Raw genomic sequence first — 18202 nt, 5'->3', positions numbered from 1 at the left:
AAATCAGAATCTCAATCAAATCGGAATCAAAAATGGAAATTGTAGTTGTGGAAATATGCACCATTCATGCGGGGGTCATTGCCAGTGCCGCCTCACTGGCACGTAAAAAGCACCATCTGAACGTGGCCGATGCCAGTGCTGCCTGACTGGCTCCCATGCCGGTGGCACGTAAAAAGTGCCCACTACATTCTCAGAGTGGTTGGCATTAGGAAAGGCATTCAGCTGTAGAAACATTGCCAGATCAGATTGGAGCCTGGTGCAGCTTCCTGGCTTGCCAGTCCCCAGTCAAACCGTCCAGCCCATGCCAGCATAGAAAATGGATGTTGAACGATGATGATGATGAAATAAAAGTAATATGAGGTGGTATCAAGAAGTTCCCAGACTAGTTCTCTAGCATGCCAACAGATGGCAGCACACAGTTGCATGTGCAGTGAGAGCTAGCAATGGTGTTCATGAAGCAGTGTGTTGAGTGACATTGCTGTGTTTACTTGCAAGTTGTGAAATTTGTTTTTGTGATCATGTGTATGCTGTAGTCTAAGATTTTTTCATGGACAGGAACAAAGAGCCAACATGAAATTTTGTGTTAAACTTGAGAAATCAGCTACAGAGACATTGAGCATGCTTTAGCAAGCTTATGACAATGATGCAATGGGTTGTACATAATGTTTCAAGTGGCACAGGTGCTTCAAAAGCAGAAGACCATCCTTGGAAGATGATGTTACCACCAGAAATGTGGTATTGTGCATCGAGAATTCATCCCCCAGGGTCAGACCATGAATTGAGAGTTTTACTGTGACATTTTGAAGCATTTGAGGGAAGACATTTGGTGAAAGTGACCAGATTGGTGGAACACGAAGAATTGGATTCTTCACGATGACAATGCACCCTGTCACTGAGCTCTCCCCACTCATGCATTTCTCACCAAAAACATGGTATCATTTCTGCATCTGCCCTATTCATCAGATTGAGCACCTGCAGATTTCCATCTCTTCTCTAAAATAAAAATGCAGCTCAAAGGTCGCCATTTTAATATTGTTGTCGAGGTCCAAAGCGAATTGCAGAAGGTCCTCAACTTGCTTAAAGAAAACGACTTCCAGATTAGATTCCAAAAGTGGCAGGAATGCTGGGACCGGAGTATTGCTGCGTAAGGTGACTCTTTCGAAGGAGATGATGTTAAAACTTAGGTAAACAAATTATCTTTTATTAAACATAACTAATCCAGAAACTGTTTGATACCACCTCGTACTCCTTTCTTCCATAGGCACAAGGCCTGAGATTTGGGGGCAGGGTCAAGTCAATTACACAGACTCCAGTATTCAACTGGTGCTCACTTCATCGAACCTGAAAGGACAAAAGGCAAAGTAAACCTTGATGGAATTTGAATTCGGAATGTAAAGATGGACAAAATGCTTACTGGCAATTTGTCCTGTGTGCTAATGGTTCTGCCAGCTTGCTGCCTTATATAAGATAATCTTTTCTATTTTAGGCACAAGGACTGGAATTTTGGGGGAAGGGGTAAGTTGATTTCATTGACCCCAGTGCTTGACTGGTACTTATTTCACTGACCCCAAAAGGATGAAAGGCAAAACAGATCTTGCTGGAATTTGAACTCAGAATGTAAAGATGGACAAAATGCTTACTGGCATTTTGTCCTGCATGCTAAGAGTTCTGCCAGCATGCTGCCTTATATAATAATATATACACACAATATAGGTAAACTTTCGTATATTTCTACTCAATGATTTGTTAGTGTTTCCACTAAGTATGGCATAATGAAGGTATCATAGTTTAGCCAAATAAATGACCTGTCAATATTTCCACAAAATACAAGCACAGTCAAAATTGCAAAGCAGCTGACTGCCTTTGATATGCATATCAGGGGGACTGACAAACCAAAAGATAGAGGCACACGGCTAATTATATCTGTAAATATTTTAATTAATTTCTTAAAAGATCTTGTTTTTCTCCAAATTGATCATGATTCAGCAGATCTCTGATTATGAACATCTCATCATTTTTTTGTTGTCAGGTATAATATGCTATGAGCTACAGACCACATTGCTTGTTTTTAAGACATCTCAATGAGATTTGAAGGGGATTTGATTGTTTCTAGCAAGTCAAAAGACTACAAAAAAAAAAAAAAGGTTTCCTTCTGGGTTTAGTTTGAAAGAAATTGTTACTTAATTCTAAGCTGTGAAGACCTATGATCAAAGGTGTTCCAACTATGACCAACCTGTCCTCCTCTGGCATTGTGTATCTTGAACTACATTATTCAATGTACCTTTTTCTATTCAAGGTGGTAGTGTGAGATTTGAGGGAGATTTGGTTGCTATTTCTAACAGATTAAGTAACTACACAGAAGCTCCTTCATTGACTCATTTTGAAAGAAGTGATCAGAACTAGCTTTAATTTCTTTTGTCCTTTACAAACTTTCTCTGGTGTTTCATTTACATTTTGTATTTTACTTAATATCTTGATTACTAAGGTAAGTCCCCAAGTAGTCTGGCAAACATTACTAACATTTCTACATGCAATGAATTATATCAAATTCTATTTCCAGTACATCAAATCTCATATCTCTACAAGATAGTGATTTATAAAGAAGAGTGCAAAGAAAGAAGATAAAGAGTGCTGAAGAAGGGAAAAATAAAATTAAATGGTTACATATCTGAAACTAGTTGTTAATAAGATCATTTTTTGGACTATTAACCTAATCTTTAGAAAGGACAATTTTTACATATACATTTTGATCAGGTGTCTATGTGTACATAATAACCAGTCTGGATTTAGATTAGAAACTTTTATTTCTAAACTAAGAATAATAATACTCTTATTTACTAAAAATCATTTCAGTACATGAGAGTAGAGGATGTGCCAACCTGTCATTTCACCTCAACAGTGTGTTTAGTTAATCTGGTTTTCTCTCTAGTAACTGGTGAATGAGATCATATAGCATCTGTACCACTGCAAGTCATGCTTACTTGAACAGTATATCTCTTAGATTCTCACTACTCATCAAAAAAATTTCTTTTCTTACAATTGTAAATGGTCTATTTTTGATTCCAAAGTTTTGCTGATATATCAAGTGAAATTTTTCACTGAATGATTTTGACATAAAATGAACTATTCTTATTGATTCTAGGTAAATAAACTAATCAACTTATTTTGATTTCTTCTGAAAAAATATCTAATGATGTATTATTATTGTATGTGGAACAGAAATGTTATTTATAATGTCTTCATATAAGTGAATTACTATCAATTCATTATCTACATTTTGGTTAATGGTGCCACAGATTTCTCATTACTTATGTCCAAGTTCATTGATTCTGTATATCATTTTGCTTCTGTATGTCTGCAATTGGTATTGAAATATTCACTGCAAGGAAAGGTTTTCACAACACCTGATCATGAATTCTTCAGTGGTTAAGAGGCAAAATGATGATGTACTAGTCTATAGTACATCATACACTTATGGGGTTTGTTGTGTATGCATATATGCAAAATATATTACTTGCTGAAAAATAGATAATATTCTTAATTTATGGTTGAATGGTTAGTTTTAGGAAGTGCATTCAACTGTAAAATCAACAAGTTGTCTAAATTTGATGAAATATCCAACTCATTCAGGCACAAAAAGGCAGATATATAATATTCAATACAAATATTGAATAATCAACTACAAAGATTTAATTTTCTCTTATGTACATTATAAATCTTTGGTGTGCTCTAGCATTGCTCTGGAGTGATTACATTACTTTCCTAAGCCATTTAGTAATTTTTATCGTAACAATTGCTTACTCACAAACATACATATAACAACAAGAACAACAACAAATGCAAAGTACAAGGCTTCTTTATTTTTATTTATTTATTTATTTTGAAAAGCAATTTATTTCTGAGTTGCTTTACTGGACCAAAAATCTGTCTAAAAGATTGAATTGCAAAAAAGTATTTTGATAATTTTGTGTATTGGCTCCCAATAATTTTCAATGATAAATGCATTCCTTTACCTTATTTGCTGTTGACACTCATTGATATGCCAAACATCAAAGATATCTTCATATGGAATTTAATTAGAAATTATTATCTAGATTCACAACTTAAGGAATTGAATTTATTTTTTTTCAGCTTCCATTCTTTTGCTTTACCACTTCAATAATTACAGTAGGTTCTCTTGTTAAAAGACTCAGGTTATTTCATTCACACCTTGCATTGCTTCAAGTTGAATTGTAAGTGAACACCAAAATGCCTGCATAGATATACACCATCCTCTTTTGGCTTAATGTATTTCAAGATCACAATAAACTTGTTTCCTCTGTATACATATATGAAGGTTTTATGAAGTCTGAGTTTTAAATATCTATTTCTAATTTCACTTTCGTCTGTAATTTTTTTAATCACATTTTTCATCAAAATACAGTATTTAATCAAGTTTTTAAAGAAACATCTATGCTTCTAAGTACAGCAAAATAACTCTTATAGTGTACCAAGGAAGATAAGTGAAATGCTTTCCTGCTGTCGTTTGCAATAGATAAGAAGTCCAAGACCATTAATCTTCTGTTCATTATAATTCTACTCACATTCACAATACTTTACAGAATTTAGATAATGGAAGTTGTGACATTCATACTTTTCTCAAAAATATTATTGACAGAAATGAAATTTAATAATTACCAAAAAAAATTTCATGTTATCAGAGAGCACTTGGCTGTTTTTGGCCTCATACAACTACATTTTACATTGTATGAAATAGTATTGCACCATTATATAGGTAACTATATTGTGTGAGCATCAATTCAATCCTCTTGGAAAACTTAGTGAATAAATATTTTTCTGAACCATATTGACCCCCCCGCCCCCACTCCTTTTTTAAAAAATTGTTTTGTAATTAATTTACAAAATTGATTTTATAGTTTCTTTTTTTTTTAAATGTCTCTTATTTTTCTTCTCTAGGAAGAAAGTTTAAGCTTTAAAAATTTTATGAAGTATCAATACATCATTTAAATTTTACTTAAATAAAATTACTAGATTGTTATAATCTACTGGATTATCAATATAATAAAACATAAGCATCAATGAAAATGTTTGAAATCTTTGCTACATAATGAAAGTATTTTTTTCTGTCTTATTCTTTTTCATTTTGCTATTTTCTTTCTTTTATGTTACAATCTAGAAAGTATCTTCCTTTTAACTCTTTTCATATGAACCCTTCTGAAAGTATCATTTGTTCTTTGATACAAATCCTCCTGTTTTAAATCTTACATGTATGAATCATGTTTTCATAATAATTTCAGTAAGACCTTTTAAAGTTCTGATCCTAATGCAGCTTAAGAATGGACAAAAGGAGTTATATTATGAAACTGCCCCAATTTCTTTTTTTTTATTATTATTATTATAAATATATTAATTGAAAAAATAGACAAGATATTTCATCAGAAATAAGATCACAAATAGATTAATGAGTTTCTAGACAAAATAATGAAATCTCTAATAACAAAGATAATTGGTAAAAATGTTTAGCTGTTTCACTTACATGTTACTGGAAAATACCTAACTGGTTTTTACTGAATATTATCATATTATTCTGATATATTAACACATAGTTTAATATGCAAAAATAATAAAACCTTTGTTTTCAAGAGTGGTGCTTCAAGGAAAAACAAAGTATCATTTACAGGCATAAACATTTTAATCTTACTATGAAATTTCGAAGCTTGATATTTTATTGAAAGCCAACTTGCTTAATTATTCCTTAAAATCATAAAATAATAGTGATAAATCAAAAGGAAAAAAATCCATTTGTTAACCCATACAATAAAATGACTGTTTCAAAACAAATTTATCTGCTCTATGTTGAATAAAAAACAAATAGTTCAAATTTTTAGTAAATTGAATTCTGTCAAACTCTGTCCCCATTGCCCCTCACACACACAAAAAGAGTAAGAGAACATGTGTTTCATATATGAATTATATATACGATAGATATTGTTTGAATAAACTTTGCTTGTTAATAAAAAATCTGCTTTATTCATGAAAAATAAAATGTAGAAAACAAATTGTGTATATAAGTATTTCAGTAAATTTGGTTAAGCTAACAAGCATTTGTTTTCTCTTGATGAAAAAACATTAATGATTGTAAACAGTTATTCTAAGATAGCATAAATTGTCTTAACTACATGACAGATTTATATGGTTAATAATAAGAGAAACAATGCAGGGCTGGTAGTATAAGTGCTGAGAGAGAGAGAGAGGGAGAGAGAGAGAGTAAAAGAGAGAGAGAGAGAGAGAGAGAGAGAGAGAGAGAGAGAGAACTGGAACACATAACTAGTTTCTATGCATAGCAACCTTGATAACAGAATATAGATTGGTTACTCTTCCAGATGTTCATAAAAGAACAAAAGAAAAATAATCAGTTCTAGCTAACTATTATTTACACTTGTTAAAAAATAACAGATGAAACTTATAAAGTTTCATGCAAAATATAGCATTGTATTTCACAGGAAATATAATCCATGGAGTTATCAAAGATGAAGGTTCACACACACACACACAAGCACGCACCTATGCATGTGTACGTTTTTAATTCTAAAGACTTTATGATTTAGCAATGTTGATTCTTGTAATTACCAAGCATACAGTTTAAAAAAATATAGCAGTTGAAAGAGCAACTTTCACGTATGAAATTTCTCAATTAGACCCAGCTTATCTATTGCAAAAATAAAATCTAAATCAAGAGATTTGCACAGAAGACAAAGATGTTAGAGCCAATGGTAAATACAAGAAAGGATTAAAAGTTTAATCTCAAAGTTATACAGTTTCACATATATATATCATAAACTTAAATTGATATAATAGTCCATATGCTCCATAGTACTTCCTGGAATCAATCATAAACCTTAGACATTTCTACAAGACAAGGAATCATAAATATATATACAAAAAAAAAACAATGAACGGAGAAATTTGCATATATTGCATAATCATGAGACAAGAAACATAAATGATTTACTATTTCAGTATAGTTAATAACTGCATTATATTTTGTTTACATCAATATTGAAAAAAAATATATATGCATATAAATAAGATATACAATATTTTCTAAGAATGTTTGTGTTTGTTATATGTCTGTTCTACAATTCCAATGACTGAAAATAATCCTATTTAAATCTTTATATAAGATTATTTATATAAGTAATTTTCATTAAAAACTTGTTTAGTTATAGACACTCGTGGAAGTCATCATCACAAAGGGTAAAGATTTCAGTTTTAAGCCCAATCAATAAGAGGTTTACTTTCAGCAGCTCTCAGATCTTTTTTAAGATGGTGACATGGGCATCAAGTAGCTAGTATAAAGATACTAATTCTAAAAGAACCTTTTAAAAATATACATGTATATTTTCATACATCAATAGAACCAAGCAACAATGTTTATTGTCTTAAAAAATAACAAAAAAACAAAACAAAACAAAAAACAATTTCATCTGTGGACAAGGTTAGACATACAATAGGATGTTTCCAAAGAAAATCTAGTTCATTGAAGATGAAGGCTACAGTCAATTACCTGTCAACCCATAAAAAATATCCAATGCAGAATTCAGAAACAAAAGTATATGCTGAGTTGAAATGTGTAAAGCTACAACAGTGACTTAAATGATTAAATTACTGAAGTATCCTTCACTAAAATACTAACATATAACAAAATAAAAGCACCTCAGATAATGTAATGCCAAAAAAATCATTTAACTATGACAACATCTAGAGGTAAATAAAAGCCACCACAACATCCAGAGGTAAAAGCCATCACAACATCCAGAAGTAAAAGTCACCACAACATTGAGTTTTAAAAGCCAGCAAAGAATCCAGACGTACAAAACCATCACAGCATCCAGAGGTAGAAGTATCAAGCCACCATAGCATCCAGAAGTAAATGTATGAAGCCACCACAGCATCTAAGGGTAAAGATATTCCAAGCACTCACAATACCCAGACAAAAAGCTCAACAACACACTGACATTCACTATCCCTTATAAAGAACAAAAAGTAATTTTTAAGGCTATAAAAAAAGTACCTATATCATAAGTTTTAAAGATAACTTGACTGAAAAATACATATCATGAGCACAACTAGTTTCTGAAGTTAAATATCTAAAAAAATGGTGATCTCGAAGTTTTGCTGTAAATAAAAGACACTCTAATATTTTGCATGTTAAAGAAATATCAATGTATCTATAAATAATATACATTAATGTGTTCTTCACTCCTAATCTTTCCATAAGGAACATGGTTTTAGAGAATTACTATCTTAATTGCTTTGAAACAAACCTTCAAATTAAGTTTTATAATTACACTAAAACTGAAATTGGTTAGACATCTGAATTGCCGGTAAACATGTATCTGTTGACATTGCTATGAAGTAAAGTAATATGTCCATAATATAATGATAAAAATAATAATCCAATGGAATAGTATGAAGAAATTTTAGTTAATCACATATTCATTCAAATTTAATTGTATGATGCCAATGAAGTACAATTCTGAGTTCTTTAAATTGCTATGAACTCAGAATATATAAATTTCTAATAAAACTATATGTTGATTTTATTCTACAATCATTTCAAATGATTTTATAAATGAAAAGATGTGGACCACTTAAATACAGAAGATATTACTTTTAGAATTTTAAGTCAATAATATTCTAATAGTTTATAAAATAACTATTTCATAGTTTGCGTAAAATATGTTTTAATTTGGATAATTCTGATAAGCTATTTTGTGCTTTACTTAAAAAAATTATGCATGGCAAGAATTTTAAGGCTCTATAGAATTCAATCTACTCCAAGAGGATACATGTCTACTAATGATAGAATACACAAAGATAACAGTTAACAAGTTAGGTAAGTTTACATTAAAAATAGCACAAGTATGAAAACAGCATTATTGAACATTATATGTAAACTTAATAAAAAGTTCAGAGCAAAACTAAAAATTAAATATGAAAATATTGTATACAATGAGACAAAATGCCAACTACTTTGAATAATTGAAAATTGTTTTGAGAAGATAGACTTTTCTTTTTTTGGCTGATATACTGAAATATTTTATTTTCAAATGTTTTTTTAAATTTTGCTTTTAGCATTCTTTTATTTGTATAAAAAAAATCACAAAATGTTGCTAAGTGAAATAAAGTTGTTTTCCTTACCTCTTCCAAACTTCCATTTCTTTTTAGTATCTGTTTTTTTCCTACATTGGTATCAGAGTCATGTATGTGTTCTTGAAAACTGAATTCAGGTCTAAAAAGAACAGAAAATAAAGTTAGCAAACATTAAAGGAAGCAATTTCTAAGTAATATTAACTTTATTTGCTCATACCAAAATATTATTTTATTATTTTTTTCCTTAGTGTTTGTATTGATATAATTAATTTTTTTAAATATTCTATGTCCTCTCCTGTCAGAGGACATTCTTTTCATCTCTTGCAGAATCTTTCTGTTAAAACAAAAAAAATTCCTCAAAATTGAGACCAAATTATTGTGGACACCAGTGCTTAAAAATTATTTTCTGATAACAAAACATTGAGAAATTTTCGTAACTATTTCAGATACAATTTAAAATAACTTTGAAGCAAATTAAAATAAAGTTAAAGCAAAGGCTTTATTTAATTAGAAAAATTTTTTTTATTTGCTCCAAGTTTGTTTTAATTTGTTTCAAAGTTGTTTCAAGATTACTTTAACTCTTTTGTTACTGTATTTATTTTGAGATGCTCTGTGTTTCAGTTACATTAAATATAACAAAGAATTTAGTAAAATAACTTAGTTATTATTCAGCTAGTGTTAGGAACATAAATTGTGACTAAGGTTTGGTGGAAGATTTTAATTCAAAACTAATGATAACAAGACATTTGTACTCAAAGCCTGAGCCAGTTTCAACCAGGCTGGTAGCAAAAGGGTTAATTCATATGTGAAAAGTTACAGCTGGTCACATGCCCTAATAGAAATAGCAGCTAAATAATCTTCAAATTACATCCTACATAAAAGGAGCTAATAACAGCAACATTTGTAACAAAATAATAAAAGACAATGATGAACAGATAAGCTGTTCTTCAGAATCATCCAATGTATAAGGGTTAAAACAATTTTTATGATAAAAGGGCTTTTAGTTTCTTTGTCTTTATCATCTTTGTTATTTATTAACATTGATTTTTTTCAATCTTGGCATGGGTTAGATGGTTTGACAGGAACCGATGAGTCAGAGACTGTGTCAAGTTCCAAAGTCTGCTTTATACAGCAGGATGCCATTTCTAATGCTAACCACTTTACCAAATATACTGGGCATTTTTTTATGGCTTACAAGTTATATCTATTGACAAATGAGTGCATGCATGACTTCAGAAATTAAGAAATGTTCAAAGAAATTCTGGACCTATGAGATATTTCTTTCTCTTTAGGTGCCATGTCCAGAATGTAGGACATAAGTGATCATGTCCTCTGTTCATTGTTTTCTGTAACAATCCGACTTCCTGATGTTTAATGACTCTTTCTTCCAACCAGATTGTCAAGCTTGACATCCATATCATCCTTTTCCTTCCTCTGCTTCTTTTTGCTTCAATCTTTCTGGTCATTGCTAAATTCTTCAGGCTCCTTTTCCTAATCCATGACCAAGAAATCTCAGTTGTTTAGCCCTTATCTCACGAAATAGTTTTCTTTTTACTATAACCCAGGCCATCACGTCTTCATTAGACGCTTGTCCATGCTATCCTCAATATTCTCTTTAAGAACCACATTTCACAGCTCTCCAAGCACTTTTTCATTTCTGGTGTTATATACTTTGCCACATTTCCATACATTAACACAGGATAGACATAGCCGTTCAATATATGGATCATGGTCTTGATGCTCAGAATATGGTTTCTCAAGATATACAATTTTGACAATGCAGATTTTGCCAGCACTACTTGTCTTTTGATCTCTTTCACACATCTTGTGTCTTCTGTGATCAAAGTTCCAAGGTAATTGAAGGACGAGACCTGCTTAATAATTTGAGTGTTCACTTTCAGCACCATACACTCTGTTTTCTTACAATTTATGAACAGACCTTCCCTCTCACTTTATCTCACTACTACATCCAGAAGTCTTTGCAGCTCCTTTTCTGACTCTGCAAGTAAGACTGTGTCATCTGTATAACTTATGTTTGTGATGTTTCTGCCTCCTATCCTAAGACATTTTTCCTTCTTCAGTCCTCTTATGATCAATTTGCTGTAGTAATTGAAGAGATCTAACAACATAACATATCCTTGTCCAACCTCTCTCCTGATATTAGTGTACTCACTGCATTCGTCATCCATCTTTATGCATGCTGATTAGTTCCATCACAGACTCAGCAAGATTCAGATGTCTTTTCCATGCAGATCAAGGTAATCTATGAAACACACGAAGACATCTTTTTGCATCTCCACTGCCTGATTGGTTATCTTTCTCAATATAAAAATAGCATTCCTAGTACCAACATCCTTTACAAAGCCAAAACTGTTCAATTCCAATCCTGGGTGTTATTCTGCTTCTTACCTGCAGAATGATCTTTTTAACATGGCTCATGAGACTAATTGTGCAATGTTCTTCACAGTCCACTACTCCTGACTTCTTTGGGAGTGCAATAAAGATGAATTTACTCAGATATCCATTTGGATATTTAGGAATAATCTGTATGTTAATCTGGGTTAAGCTTCAACAAATGCATGGTACTGTAACCATAAATGTTTTCTTCTTATTGTAGGTAACCTTTCCTAAGAGTTAGATTTTGATTTATGTGTATCATATTTAAAAACAGTGGTGTGATTGTTGTGAAAATTTGACTGCCACATTAAACATTTTCATCAGCTCATTACCATCTGTAACTTTTTACAAATTACTCTTTCCCAATTAACAAAATATGAATAAACAAATGGTGAATTTATCCAAATGAATATACACCCCACCATTTTATCAAAGCCCCCTGCAGATTACCAAAGAAAAACTTCAAACATTGTCATGTATTGGAAAGTAACTATCAGAGGAGAGTAGCTGATATTATAGGAGGTGGATATAAAAAATATAAATTGAAGAAGCAAAATAAATATGATGCATAATAATGCGTTTTATCAAGCCATAAAGGACTGGATTTCTTGATTTATTAACAAATTTGAAAGGGATCTATTTATTTATCTGTTTAATTATAGTGATAAAAGAATCTATTTGTAAATGGTCATATATAATGTGTATGAACAAAAATCTTTGAAAATTACTAATAAAAATAATGAGTCCATGAAACTGCTTAATGTAGCAGCCAAATGTTTTACAACAAACAACTCATAATAAAGGATATCTACAATAAGAAAACATTTATAGTTACAATACCAAACATTTGTTGAAGTTTAACCCAGATTAGCATTCCTCAATATCTAAAATGTTGGCTTCATAGGTTACACTTACTTGCTTGATCAATTATCTCCTTGTAACAATTCAATATGAGCAAAGTTGACCAGGATCAAATACAAGTAAAATATTATATTTAAAAGAATGTTCTAAGTAAACAAAAAATACAAAATAACTTACAATCTTGTACTGGGTGTTTTGTTCACTATGACACATCTGCCTGTTTGATCAATATTGTGCTCGAGACCAAAATAAGCTGCAACCCGATGGACAAGCATTCGATCATATGAGGACATAGGAGGAAACTTTAGAAAAAGATGCCTGCAAGGAAATAATATAACAATTAAGTTATGCTTTTAAATACAGCTTGGTCAAATTAAAGAGAGAAAACACAAATTTTATGTAATATATAAATACTTACTCAGGTTCTTTTACAAATTTAATGAGGTCTGTCTCTAATTTAAGTAATATTTTCCTATCTTTTGGTGTTTTATTTAATGTTTTCTTAATGAAATCTTCCAGGTCTATACCAGTTGAATCAGTGTATGGTATGTCAACACTGGAATCTGAAATATACAAAGATACTTTTAAAAGACTAATATTGAAGATAGTTATAGCAGTTACTACACTTTTGGTCTGTTTCTTTTTCAATAACTGAACAATGTCTAATTTTTTAGAACCAAACCAAACACTCTTCTAAAACTGTCTTCTCTACAATTATAAATTCATTCTTGTTCATATTTTCTCAACAATATTGAGAAAAAGCTGCTTGAAAGAAGGTCACTTTGCTTATAGAGTCTCCCTATTTTTCAGATCAATAAAAAAAATGAAGAGAGAGAGAAACGTAAAAGCAAATAATTGCTAATATTTAAAGATATATAAATAAATTAAATAAGAAATTGGGTGAATAGCAATTAAGATGGTTGATTTAAAAAAAAAATTTTTGTCAATGATGAGGAAGTTAAAATTGTTGGCATGTGTGGATGTATTTATAGAGGATGGAAGAGTGGTAATTTCCTTTCCACTGTCAAACATTTTATTAAAGAAACCATAAAATTTCTTTGCTGAATTCCATTCAGTAATTTTGATGTCCATGCTGAAATAGGCTTTCTGTTTCTAAACAGCCATCTTAACTCACACAGCCTAGTATTCAACAACATGTGTTTTGTTCATGTGTTGTCTTGTCTGGATCATTTTTATAGTGTTTTCTCAACAGATACATATTGCAAAAACATTTGATTAACAGTCACAAAAATAACCCCATACAAATAATGCCGTCTTATGGGTTCAACATATAAATAATAGAATGGGTTGAAGATTATCAAACAGAACCCAATTTCTTCATATCAAAGAGTTCCTCTCCAATTCTTCCAGTAAAGAATGGCATTTCCAAGGCAGTCTTTTGGGCCTAGTCACCTTTCTTATTTATATCAGTGATAATGCAACAGTCATCAGATCAACTACCTTAAAATTACATGCAGATGATGCTAAATTATACATTTCTTTCCCTGAACATACAATAAATGATCTAAAAAATAGTTTTAGGAATATTATTCAATGAGTGAATTTAGTACAATATAAAATTGCCACGTCCAAATGAAATGTGTTACATTTAGACAAATGACACTAAAAAAAATAAATAATAAATGAAGAATGAATTTAATTATCTTCCCATTTCCACAAGTTTCTGCAATTGAGGATTTAGGAATAATCACGGTATCACTTCCCTCTTTAACTTCTTCACTAATTATTAGTAGAATTAGTCTAATGATCTAAAGTTTAAAATATATTTTCAGGAAGCTTCTTAAAAAACAGAAATGAAAATGCTAATTTTATATATGGAATGATTTTCAATGCGTTCTTAAGTGGAAAACATACATCAGATCTACATTAGATTATACTAGAGAAATTTAGAATTCAAATTTTTTAGAAAAGAATTTCAGAGACATTTTACTTGACAGATATTTGGGATGTCAAATTTTTCATATCTGTCTGAACTAAATTTACAATCTCTTGAACTGAGATGAATAATCTGAGACTTGATCTTTGTGTATAAAAATCCTAAATATCACTGTGTCACTTCTCTTTTTAACTTCACTCGAACAGATCCAATCAACGCATCAACTACTCGTAGTGTAAACTTTGGATGCATAAAAGGTGCAGCAACATCAGAGGTTAACAGGGAAACTAACTTTTGTATGTGGAAGGTGCACAGGTACAATAAACACTGAAAATAGACTCCATCTATGCTGAATATAGATAGACTCGATCTACACAATAAATGCTGAAAATAGACATGCATAGGCTTGAGAGAAATGAAGCCAGTATGCATTGCCGGATGTGCAATGTCAGTGTGCATGTTCGACAGAGTGTAAGCATCTTGAGAGAAAAGTTAGGCACAAGAGGAATCAGATGTGGTGTGCAAGAGAGACAACTGCACTGGTATAGTCATGTGATGCATATGGACAAGGACAGCTGTGTAAAGAAGTGCCAATCTCTAACTGTGGAGGGAATCTGTGGTAGAGGTAGACCCAGGAAGACATGGGATGAGGTAGTGAAGCATGATCTTTGAACTTTGAGCCTCACAGAGGCAATGACTAGTGACTGAGACCTTTAGTGATGTGATGTGCTTGAGAGGACCTGTCAAACGAAGTGCACCCAAGCTGGTAGCATGTAAAGAATATTTTTCAAACGTTGGGCCTCACGGAGGCAAAGTGGCTGAGTTCCTTTCGAGTGTTGGGCCTCATGGAGGCAATGACCAAGACCTTTGGCATTATGTCATGCTTGAGAAGAAGACCTATCAAGCTGAGCAAAATTACAGTTGTGGCAGATACTGGTGTCACACAAATTGGCACCCATGCTGGTGGCATGTAAATACACCCTGGTGTCACACAAATGGCACCTGTGCCAGTGGAACATAAAAGCACCCATTACACTCTTGGAGTGGTTGGCATTAGGAAGGGCATCCAACTGTAGAAAACCATGCCAAATCAGACCGGAGTCTGGTGCAGCCTTCCAGCTTGCCAACTCATGCCAGCATGGACAATCGATGTACAATGATGATGATGAAGATATTACAAACCATATCTGTGATTTCAGAGCAACTATACATTCATTTGTTCCTCATAGTTGTTCCTTTTATTATCAATTTTCATGCAAATATTTCATAAAAACTCCAAGATGTGGCTTAGCCTGTCAGCTTTTTTTATCATCGTAATCCCATTGCTTTGAAAAATAATCTCCAGTGTTTAGCTCACTGAATACTGTTGTTTCTAATCTCTGATTACTACATTACTACAGTATTGTTTCCAGACCATTCTCTTAATTAGCTTAAATGACTAAAAGCCTCACTTTGGGGGAAATCTTATGATTACTGAAATATTTATATTTGAAGTTTAAAAAAAACTGTTGAGTTACTAAATGATTTTTATCATAGATATAAAGTCAACTTCTGTATCTGAAGACTGTGTTCTATCATGTGATCAATCTCATTGACATCTGTAACTTATTCTATTGATAAAATCTGATTTTCTCCTTCAATAATTTATAAATTTAGTAAAATAGTTAGTATTACCTCTTGAAGAACTCAGTGAGGTACCAGCCTCTGAGCTTTGTGAACCTTCTTCTTCAAGCCTATTTCTACCAGTTGTCTGCAAAAAAACAAGACAAAACAAAAAAAAAAAACATTAGTTCTATGAATAAATCAAAATTTAGCAAAACAGACAGAACTATATCAAAAAGTAAAAACTAAAAAAGCAAATCAAAAAACAATGGTAGCAACATTTGACATTGGAATTATTGTAATTAAAATATTTATGGTTAAAATTTTAAAGTAGTTATTTTCTAATATTAAAGAGAATGTTTCAAAATAGAGCAATCAGCAGATGCAAATCATACTTGAGGTAGTGGCAACGAATCATTTGAAACTCCAGTGTGTGTGGAGTAGTTTTCTGGGGGAGGAGATCCATCTTCATCTGTTTCACAGCATAGCGCAGCACTGCGACGTAAAGATTTAGTTTTTGTTTGAAGTGGCTGTAAGAGAAAGTAATAAATTAACAGACTGTATTAAGACTGTAAATCAGACATTAGAAAGTTGATACATTTAATATACTTATACAATTTACAGGTCAGTAAAAGAGAAAAGATAAATTGATGCCTAAACTGTCCCATTATACAAAGCTTATTTTTTGCATTTGTTATTTAAATTTCTAAGTTATCTTAAGAAGCTGTTTTTCTCAGTTTTCAAAATTAATACAAATTTGTCTGCATTTCTACTGTATTCACTTAATAAGTTTTTTTTAAGACATATCAACTGAATAATCCTCATTAACCATTCCAATCATTGTCACTATTGACTGGATGCACCAAAACTTCTTTTATGGAGACTCTTGTACCTAAATATTCTCTAATTTCTTGACAATCTTCTGTCTTTTTTATTCTGTCCTTCTATCACACATTTGCCCAAATCTTCAAAACTGTACTTCTTCATATGTCATAGTCTTCACAAACACTTTACTTTTCAATAATACCCATACATATAAATTTGATTCAAATGAAATGAATCTCTAAACTGTATTTCTTCAACATTACTACTAAAGCTTCAACTTTACAGCTGGCACTTAATTGCCCTGTCACCTACATAGTAAAACTTAATTACATTTTCGGAAAAAAATTCATCATTCAAAAACTAGTCTTTTTACAAAGGTTTTCATGTCTTAAATGGAAAGTTTTAAAGAAAACAAGTTTACTAGTTTTGAAAAATTATTTAGGAATTTGGTAAAAGAAAATACAGTATTACCTCACTTTACGAGACCCCTGGTTTATGAGTTTTATTTTTTAAGCACAAGATCCAAATTATGAATGAAATGCAAAAGTTTCAACTACCATAGCAAATGCTCCTGCATATTACCAAAAAATTTATAGAGTGAAAAAAAGCTTCTTCTAAGCAAACAACTCTAGAGTTGTTTTTTAAAAAGAAATCTACAAGTCCATCTATGAGTGCTTGAGAATCGGCGATCGCGTCTAGAAGAGATGGTGTTCGTGAAAGTGATTCAGAAAACAATTATAATAACATCATAAATGATCTCGACATTCTTTTTACTTTACAAAAAATATTCTTTACATTCTACTGTTGTTTTATTGCCATTTATTTATGAGTATTATAAATTTTATCGGTAAAATATTTTTCTAGGAACAAATTATGATTTCTAACATTGCTACTATGGGAAATGACTGCTCTGCTTTATGAGTTTTCCTTTATGAGTTTTCCTCCGGGAACAAATTGACTTGTATATCAAGGCATTACTGTATTAGTCAAATTCTGATTATAATTTGAACAAAGCTAATTTCCTGCTATATTTCTCTTGAACCTTTTGTTCTAGTTACACTTACACCTTCTTCCAAGCCTTTGATAAATCTTTCTGCTATTCATTATCATTTTTAATTGCATATCCTACCTAGGAAAATTTCTTCATCTTTCATGAACAGTTTCTTACTTCACACCATACAACATTAATCAGACAATCAAAAAGTAACAGAATATATACATGTCTATATTTTAAAAAAACTGTTTAGAAATAAAATTGTTTATTCTCTATACTGCACAGACAAATTGCAGCTTTAAAAAGAAAAAAAATCATCTTTGAAATATGCTAGGGCAGTGAAGCACCAAAAAAGACCTTCTGTCTCAAAGTGGTCCACACAGAAAACTCTTCATAGCCAAAATACAGTTCAATCCTGTATAATTCAATATTTTATTCAAGACACAAATGCATCACTTGCATAAATGATG

At 31.4% G+C, this 18202-nt stretch overlaps 1 protein-coding gene across 8 annotated transcripts in view; it reads right to left on the bottom strand.

The window, feature by feature from the left end:
* The window catches only part of LOC106880470 (cAMP-regulated phosphoprotein 21), a 158759-nt gene that overhangs the window by 65070 nt on the left and 75487 nt on the right, over window positions 1-18202 (bottom strand). For all 8 annotated transcript variants that reach the window (XM_052967005.1, XM_052967004.1, XM_052967007.1 and 5 more), the window contains 5 exons: window positions 16309-16443; window positions 15986-16061; window positions 12833-12977; window positions 12592-12732; window positions 9205-9295 (listed from right to left, as the gene is read on the bottom strand). In XM_052967005.1, the coding sequence (XP_052822965.1) occupies window positions 9205-9295; window positions 12592-12732; window positions 12833-12977; window positions 15986-16061; window positions 16309-16443 (588 nt within the window). The remainder of the gene's footprint in view (window positions 1-9204; window positions 9296-12591; window positions 12733-12832; window positions 12978-15985; window positions 16062-16308; window positions 16444-18202) is intronic.

Source organism: Octopus bimaculoides, chromosome 4 (assembly GCF_001194135.2).
Source record: "Octopus bimaculoides isolate UCB-OBI-ISO-001 chromosome 4, ASM119413v2, whole genome shotgun sequence".
Taxonomy (NCBI): Eukaryota; Metazoa; Mollusca; class Cephalopoda; order Octopoda; family Octopodidae; genus Octopus; species Octopus bimaculoides.
The sequence above is the reverse complement of the archived record's forward strand: the minus strand, read 5'-3'. Positions and strand labels throughout refer to the sequence as shown.